At 39.2% G+C, this 9,413-nt stretch overlaps 1 protein-coding gene across 1 annotated transcript; it reads right to left on the minus strand.

The window, feature by feature from the left end:
- Positions 1-6,888: 6,888 nt before the first annotated feature.
- On the minus strand, positions 6,889-8,690 carry LOC112802696 (aspartyl protease family protein 2). Its single transcript, XM_025846020.3, has one exon. The coding sequence runs from the start codon at positions 8,382-8,384 to the stop codon at positions 7,020-7,022; it is 1,365 nt and encodes a 454-aa protein (XP_025701805.1). The 5' UTR covers positions 8,385-8,690; the 3' UTR covers positions 6,889-7,019.
- Between the last annotated feature and the right edge of the window lie 723 nt (positions 8,691-9,413).

Genomic DNA, 9,413 nt, shown 5'->3' on the forward strand with positions numbered 1-9,413 from the left:
TCCAGCCTCATTAAGACCACCCATAGTTTCATCAATGAAACAAGGTCATCCATTAAAAATTTGGAGGTATAGGTTGGTCAATTGAGAAAGAGGATCCTTAAGACTCCTCCAGACACTCTTCCTAGTAATACTGAGGTTTATCCTAGAGAAGAGTGCAAGGCCATAACCAAGGAGGTAGAGGCCGAATTAGAGGAGAATAGGAAGGCATTGAACTCCAGTGAAGAAGCCTTCACTGGGCGTTCAATGCCCACAATGGCAGCAAGCCTAGTGTTAAATGCCAGTGAGGAAGCCCTCACTGGGCATTTAACGCCCATCCTGGCAGAAAAACTGGCGTTGAACGCCAGCCAGGGAGTACTGGCTGGGTGTTCAATGCCCAAACAGGAAGGCTTTCTGGCGTTGAACGCCAGTGAGGAACCCCTCACTGGGCATTCAACGCCCAACCAGGCAACCATTCTGGAGCTGAACGTCAGTGAGAAACCCCTTACTGGGTGTTTAATGCTCACTCACCCAGGGAAGCTGGCGTTGAATGCCAGCAAGGACATTCTCTGATCCAGAAACGCTAGAACCAAAGGCGCAGCATTCTCTGATCTAGAAGATTTGACCTTGTCTGTGGCGTTTTGAGTAGGATCACTAAGGAGAATGGACTGCAGGAGCTTCATCCTCAATCAGACTAGATCTGCACTAACCTTGGGGTTCAGATCTGGAGGAGAATTGGCGACCTCTCAAGAAAGGCGTTAATCACATACAGCCTTCCATAGAAGAAATCATTCACAGTTGATGGAGACAGAAAAACCAAATTGATCCAAAAGAATTAAGCATCTCCGAAGCCTTAACCATCTTCTTATCATTTCTTTCACCATCAATTGAGTAAAATTTTCTTTATTTTCCTTTTATGCGCTTTAATCAATCAAATAACTTTTCTATCCGCCTGACTAAGATCTACAAGATAACCATATCTTGCTTCAAATCACAATCCTCGTGGGATCAACCCTGACTTACTCAGATATTACTTGGACGACCCAGTACACTTGTTGGTTCAGTTGTGCGAAGTTTAATTTCGTGCACCAACCGACGAAATCGGTTGTTGGGTGAAACTTTTTCCTTTTAAACACTTTTATCTTGATTTTTATTATGCTTTTCGGATATTTGTGTATATATTCTTCTATTTTGAGTACCTTTTAGTTTATTACACTTTTTATTTGTGGTGTGTATATATTTTAGATACTTATTCTAGTTTTGGCATATTTTGGTTTGTATATATTTTTAGCTTTTAGTTGTGATATGATAATGTGATTATTGGATCTAGTTTACTTTCCTATATGTGTATGATGATTTGGATTGATAGTGAATAAAAAAAGAACTTAGGATTTTTTATTTTTCATCTAACCACATTATATATATACATAATAAGCTTAGTCAAAATAATTAATTTCCAAGACAATTTTATAGGACATCCCATTGATTTGAGTTTAGAATTTTTATAGAACACACATGGTGCGCACGAATTCCCACATTTTATACAACTGAACCAGCAAGTGCACTGCGTCATCCAAGTAATACCTGAGCGAGCCAGGGTCGATCCCACGAGGATTATGATTTTAAGCAAGTTATGGTTATCTTGTAGATCTTAGTCAGGCAGATAGAAGAAGTAGGTATGTTGTTTAAACGCATTAAGGAAATACAGAGAACTTAACAAGGTTGATATGTTTGCAATGATAAGAAGATGGTTAAGACTTGGAGATGCTTTGTTCTTCTAGATTAATTCTGGTCTTACTGTCTTCTTCAACTGTGAATGATTTCTTCTATGACAGGCTGTATGTAATCAACGCCAGTTGAGAGGTCGCCAATGCTCCTCTAGATCTGAACCCCATGGTTAGTGTGGATCCATTCTGATTGAGGGTGAAGCTCCTGCTGTCCATTCTCCTTAATGATCCTACTCAAAACTCTACAGATAAGGTTGAATATTCCGAATCAGAGAATGTTGCGCTTTTGTGTTCTAGCCTTTACCACAAAGACCCTAATCTCCCCATACCTCGGCTAAACTGATATCTCGAGAAGTCCCTAACAAAGTCGTGGATTAGCTGTCTAAGAGTTGTATAATCAAGCTAGTGGTTCATCATTGTCCGAATAAAGACTCACTCTGAACCCATGTAGAATGTGATAACCTTATGCCAGTTCAACGCATTCATATTGATGAAGAATGAAGATACATCTTAGAATAGAGAATCAAACACGAATTGAAAGGAAACAATAATACTTTTATTAATCCATAAAACTCAGTAGAACTCCTCCCCTCAACCTAGGAGGTTTAGAAATTCATACTGATAGAAAATACAATGTGAAAAATGAAATATGCTGGAAGAGCTCCTAAACAAGTGTGATCTTCTCCCTTTAATACTAAACTACTGACTAAGGATTACATAAAAAGGGTAAAATAGTCTTTTAGTGCTAAAATCCACTTCCGAGACCCACTTCGTGAGTGTTTAGACTGAGATTTGATGAGATCCATGTGCTATGAGGACTCTAGGGCATTGAATGCTGGCTAGGAAGTCCTTTATGGGCGTTGGATACTGGTCTCTTCTCCTTTTGGCGCTGGACGCCAGAATAGGGCATGAGGCTGGCATTGAATGCTAGTTTTGGGCCTTTAATTCTGAAGCAAAGTATGAACTATTATACATTTCTGAAAAGCTCTAGATGTTAGCTTTCCATAGCCGTTGAGAACTCACCATTTGGACTTTTGTAGCTCCAAAAAAGCTCTTTCAAATGCAATGAGGTCATATCTAGACAGCATCTACAGTGCTTTCTCTATCTCTGAATCAGACTTTTGCTCCAGCTCCTCAATTTCAGATAGAAAATACCTGAAATTGCATAAAAACAAAAAAAAATCAAAGTAGAATCCAAAATGTGAATTTTTCACTAAAACCTATGAAAACTTAATAAAACTAAAACAAAACATACTAAAAACTATATGAAAATGATGCTAAAAAGCGTATAAAATATCCTCTTATCAACACAACCAAGTGAGATTTGAGCTTTAATATGTGGTTGCATCATGTTAACCACTATTTTGTTCTTGTGTGTTATTCTCTCTCTATGATTGCATTCTTTGACTTGTTTAATTCTTTATGTCCAATATTTGGTGTATGAATGTATTTACATAATTGAAACCTTGATTTCAATTTAGGTCACTTACCCAAATAGCCTTACCCTTTTATCTTCCATTATTAGCCAATGTTTATCCTATTTAACCCCTTTGCTCTTGCTTTTAGCACATCATTACCCTTAAGTGAAAAACAATAAATATTCTTAATTTGGATCTTTGATTAGCTTAGGCTAGTGAGAGTATGCATCATATAAGTGTGAGAAAATGGGATTTAGGAACATTGGTAGAGAGAAAGAAAAAATGGGTATTTTAATTTTTTATTGAAATTTTGGGAATTTGGTACTTTACTAAATCTTAATCAAAAACCAATCACGGCCTCCGGCCTATCACATAATCAACCACGGCCTCCGGCCCAAGCAATTCAATCAAATCAACAATCAATATCACATTAGGAAACAATCCTCAGCTTCACCACCACCAGTATGAGAGATCTCTCAATTGTTCAAACACATACAATGCAAACAAGGAAAACACAATTAAGAAGCAGATACAGCAAATAGCTCAGATAGCAGTTAATAATAGATAAGTAATTAGGCAAACCAAAATAAATTCAAACTCAAACAAAACATACAAATGCATATGATACATGTCTGCTCTATGGCTGATGAGCTAATTTGTTGGTTATACAGCCAACCCAACATGTTCGGTAGCTAACCCGGGCATTGTCTCTCTGTTGTGCACAAATTTCTCAGCACATCGGATTACCATTAGAGGGAGAACGCCCTGTCACCATTAGAGGGGTTATGTGTCCTGTCACCATTAAAGGGATTATGTGCCCTGTCACCATTAGAGGGAATAGGATGTCACCCTTACAACTAGAGAGAAAACACAGACATACTCATCATCAATCAACCACAATCACACCTCGTTTATTATATTCATTTAATTTCATAATTTAAACTCAGTTTTCAATATTCTTCTTCCTCATCCCTTTCCTGGAGCAAGTGGACAACGCCATTGCCTCTTAGCCGGGGTCACATATCTTATTCACTTACAAATCATCATTTCTGCACTTCCTTATTCACAATTCATTCTTTTCTAAATAAAGCAAACTCAAAACGTAATCCTTTTTTGAATAACTTAAAATCAAATTATAAAATCCTTAAAAAAATTCAAATCTTTATAATAACTTTAAACGAAATCTCTAATTTTATAAAAATTTAGGCAGCATCTCCTCTAAAATTCGAATTCTGCTACCCTTTTCAGGTCCCATAGAAACATTCCTTAAATCCTTCTAAACCGTTTCCAAATATCAAATAATTTTCATTAATCATACCATTTCCAAATGTCAAATACTTTTCATTAATCAAATCAAATTTCGATATCAAACACAGTTCAAAATCAAACTAATTTTCAATAGTAAATCTCTTCCAAACCAAACCAATTCCAGTTTTGGATCTTTTCTAAAATCAAATAATTTTCAAAATTAAACTAAATTCTAACATTAAATCTCTTCAAGTAATTCAAGAAAAATCAATTGAATAACATCAGCCAACTATTTCAGAACATTCAACTTTTTCAATCAATCAATCAATCAAACAATTTTATTCATCCAGAACAACTCAATTCAATCCATAAGACTTACAAAATCACAAAAATATATTTTTTCATTAGTATCCACTTGTAACAACTCTTGAAAATAAAATAAGTTTAAGAAAAGTGCCCCTGCCTCGATCGCGACTCAACTAGGCGACAAAACTCCATTTTCTCTCGGCCTCAACGGCAGCAGTCGCAACCTTAGCTCCAAAACACTTTTGCAGCAAGCACATCAACTCTAATGGCAACATATAATAACCAAAACTCAATCTCATAGCAATTAACGCTGCAAAACCTCAGCGTAAGATAACAGAACAGTGACTAAAGGACTTTTCAAAACGAAAACGATTACCGCAATTAAGAAGAACCAACTAAGCCCAGTAGCGGCAACCCCAACGGTGGTTTCGGTGGCCACAGAACTCTGACAACGATGACATAAGCTCCGGCGGTAACACAGCAGCAAGCACAGCGGCACAATAATTTGGCCGTAATGGAGGTAGATGACGGTGACAGAACCAGCTCAGCCTCGGACCTCTCTCCCTCTTCTTCGTGCGCTGTGTCTCCCACGTCGGCTCCTCTTCGTCGTTCTCCCTCTCCTCAGATCGGTGTCAACGGTGGTGAAGGGAGCTTTGGCGGTATCGCATGTGACGACAACAGTAGTTGCTTGAACGGCGACGACAGCAAGCTCCACGAACAACGACAGTGCGTGAAGGTATCTCATCAACTCGTGCTTCGTTCTCACTCTGCCTCCCCCGTCGGTGACGACGACGGCAACTTGGTGGCAAGGTGGCGCGATGGCGAGCTGGTCGCGGCGGGGCGTGACGAGTGCGATGGCGGTGTGACTCCTCCCTCTTCTCCCTCACTCCCTCGGCACTCCCTCTCTTCTCTTTTTCTGATGTGTTTGTGTGTGTGTGTGTTTAGTGTGTATATGGAAAGGAGATTGTGGTGAGTGAGTGGCAGTGAAGCGGTGAATAAGGTTAGGTTAGGGTGTGTGTGTTTAGTGTGTATATGGGAAGGGGATGGCACTGGGTGAGTGGCGGTGAGGCGGTGGATAAGGTTAGGTTACGGTTAGGGTTTGTGGGTTTTAGTTTGGGAATAAGAATTTGTTAATTTTAATAAAAATTAGGGAATAGAGTAGTTATTAAAAACAAAATTCTTACCCAATAAAATTACTTTAAAAATATCATTTTATTTAATCAATTTGTCAATTGATTTTTCAAACAAGTATTCTAATTTAAAAATAAAGGTAATCAATTTTTCTTAAAAACATGCAACACAATATAACTCAATAAATTAAAAAATCTTATGGTTCTTCAGTGAAATTATTGTTATTCTAAGATGATCTAACCGGTCATATAACATGTAATTTAATTGCATTAATATGAGTATAATATATCCTAAAATTTGCATAAACAAATTTTTAATATAATTTTTTTATTTGATTTACAATTCATAATATAGAGGAGCTCATTGTTATCCTCATTTATAGTCTCGGTATGATATTCATTCTTATGGATATCTTTAAAATTTTGAGACTTTATACATTGTAGATAACAAAACATTATCTTTAATAAATTGTGTTCCTCTATAAAATAAAATAACAACTCTTCCAAAACAATCAATCATTTTTCTGGTACTAATTATGGTAGCAACACTTGTCTTTTTATGTACAAGGTTGGCAAAACAATTTTGCTTTTGAGATTAGTGTGTACTTATACTATCCCCAAGGTAAATGTCTTTTTTTGTACCCTTTATTTTCTTTTTCTTAAGTTTTTGTGCTAATAAGATGTTGTAAAAATATGATGAAAGTAAATAAACAAAAGTGAAAACTTATTATAAAAATATAAAAAAAATATATTTTGATGATATTCTCATAATATAATACTTTTATAATGTATGAGAATAGATTTTCTATTGTATAAAAATAATACACAAGAATTTAACATAAAAACTATAATAATTTAAATTTATATAAAAAAATTTAATTTGTAAACTTGATGTGTCTTAAAATCTTTTTTTAAAATCTATTTATAAATAAAAAATTTAAAATAAATAATAGCAAAATATTATTTACCTAACGCACTTACTAGTGAGTGAAACCACATTATGAAAACACATGCCATGATAGTATTTCATATTCTATAATTAATAATACTTCATCCTCCATTATGTATGATAATACTCTATGATACGACATCAATAATAATAATTATTTTATAATATAAAAAATATTATAATAGCAATCTTAATAAAATTATATTGGATCACAATAAAATAAAAATAATAAAAAAAAGGGGGTTCGGTTTTTTCTTTTTTTTTTTCAGGGAAGAGTGCAACCATGACGCGTAAACCCGAGCCGCGATCTGTCCCTATCGAACTCAAACAAGTAACCTTGCTGCATCAGATTCCCAATCACGGAAAAACCTGAACCCTCTTTCACCGCTTGAATTGCCACACACTTCACTCCCTCCGCAGCCTCGATGAAATAGTTTCTCGCCGGCGGCGACATTACCGACTTCCCGGAGAAAGAAAAGCTCAGCTTCGGCAGCTTCACCTTCCCTGCGCCAGTGACATTCACACACAGATCAAACCCTAGGTTCGCTCCTTCCACCGGTGGCAACCTCACGCGCCGCCGGAAGGCTGCAAGAACTTGCCGGTACGCTGGCTCCGCCAGGAACGTAAGCGTCGTGCCGGAGTCCACGACAGTGCCGCCGTTCCCATTCTCGTCAACGGTCCAAACCGAAGGGCTAATCGGTAATTTTGCCCCCTCAACAAACAAGCTCTCAACGGCAATGTAGTAAAACGTGGGCGAAAGAGGGTTTTTAACTAACGGCGTATAACTGAACAGTTTCCGTGATACGGCGTCTCTTTTGGAAGCACCAATGGTTAAGAAACTCTTTGGAGGCGGGGATATGGTGTAGTCAAGAAGACAGTATGAGAATCTGTTCCCGAATGTTCTACCGAGTTGGGAGCTAAACGATATCGTTCCGCGTCCTAAACCCAGAACACCTTGGGCACCGTTGAAACTCGCGCCTGTAACGCTGGGACCAGAAACGCGAAACCCGCAACCGAAGGAGAAGTCTTTTACTTTGGTTACTCTTCCCGAGCTTGTGTTAAACGTCGTCGTTTCCTTCGAGAACAAGCCGCTTGTGGTGGAACCGTCGACGTAGGAGTAGGAGTACAGACAAGGGGAGTGGATCTTGGACTGGTTGCAGGTTCGGGTTTGAGATTGAGTTTGGACCGGATGTGGAACGAGTCGACACGACGAGTCGTAGCAGTGGTGAGGGGCGAAGGTTCTGGAATGTCGGACCAAAAATTTGGATCCGGGTGGATGGGCGGAGCAGTTCCTGCAGGCAGAGCATTTCACCCACACTAGGTCGCTGCCGGTGTCCGCCACCAGGAGGAGGCTCTGCGGCGGTGATCCGATTCGGAGATCCACGAAGTATTGACCCGACCCGGTTGAGGCGCCGGAGACGAGTGGGGACTTCAGAGACCCGCGGCGACCGTGGAGGGCCGCGAAGAGGGTTGAAAGGCGGTGAGTGTCTGAGGAGAGAAGCTGAGCTGGCAAGGAGAGTGGATTGTTCTTTTGCACTAACGGTAACTTCAGGTATTCAATACAGTTGGTGCAAGTTATGAAACTGAATGCGAAGAAGAGAGTAAAGGAAAGATAACAAGCTGACCCCATTGTTGAAGGAGGGTGAAGAAGGAAGGAGAAACCGTTCAAGTGGAAGAAGTGAAGTTGAATGGCTTGTTCTGTCAAAAAATAAGAAAAAAAAAAAAACACATACACACCAGCACAGAAGATGAAAGAGGTGTTGATGTGTTATACTACCAGGCTTCTTGTTTGTTCCTTTTAGTTTTAATGGTAATAGATATCTATATCTGTGTGTGGGTTTGTCAAGAATTTAATTTAATTTTCAAATAGGAGTAAAACTGGTGTAATGCTTTATTATTACAGTTAAATTAAAATTATTGCAATAAAAACATATTGATTATTTTTATACTTGTTAATTTTATATTTATAAATACCATTTATTAGGGGTGTTCAAAACCGATCCGAACCGAACAAAATCGATCAATCGAACTAAAAAAACCGAAAATCGAACAAACCGATAATCGAAAAAACCGAAAAAATTATATTTTGCCTGTTTTTTATGCGGTTCGGTTCGGTTTTTAGTTTTAACACTGAAAATCCTAACCGAACCGAACCGGTCAACTTTAAAAATCCTAAAATCTATTAGCCCATTACCCCACCGGCCCATCCCACCCCCATCAGATAACCTAATGTTCCTAACTCCTATCCTAGCGCAGCCACTCTCTCTCTCAAAGAAGCCCCATTACCCCCAACCCCTCATAGTCGCGTCTCCCCATCCCAGCCCCGCCTCCCACTCTCCCATCGCCTCGCAGCCCCTCCTAGTCCCACCGACCAGCCCCTCCCAGTCTCGCGAAACCAGCGCCTCGTAGCCCCTCCCAGCAGCGCCTCCTAGCCCCTCCAAGCAGTGCCGTGCCGGACCAGCCGCCCAGCAGCGACGTTCAGCCCTTCCTAGTAGCGCGAACCCATCAGCGACGTTCAATTCCTCCCAGCAGCACGAACCAGCGAAACCAACCCCTCCGAGCAGCGCCGAACCAGCACCTCCCAGCACCTCCGAGTGCCGGACACCAGATTTGAAGCCTCCAAGTAAGGTATTAATTTGAATAATTTCTGTTCCATGCA

This window comes from Arachis hypogaea, chromosome 5 (assembly GCF_003086295.3).
Source record: "Arachis hypogaea cultivar Tifrunner chromosome 5, arahy.Tifrunner.gnm2.J5K5, whole genome shotgun sequence".
In the NCBI taxonomy this organism is placed as follows: domain Eukaryota; kingdom Viridiplantae; phylum Streptophyta; class Magnoliopsida; order Fabales; family Fabaceae; genus Arachis; species Arachis hypogaea.

Coding starts and splice junctions, on each gene's coding strand:
- LOC112802696 (XM_025846020.3), bottom strand. CDS start 8,384: ATGGGGTCAGCTTGTTATCTTTCCTTTACTCTCTTCTTCGCATTCAGT.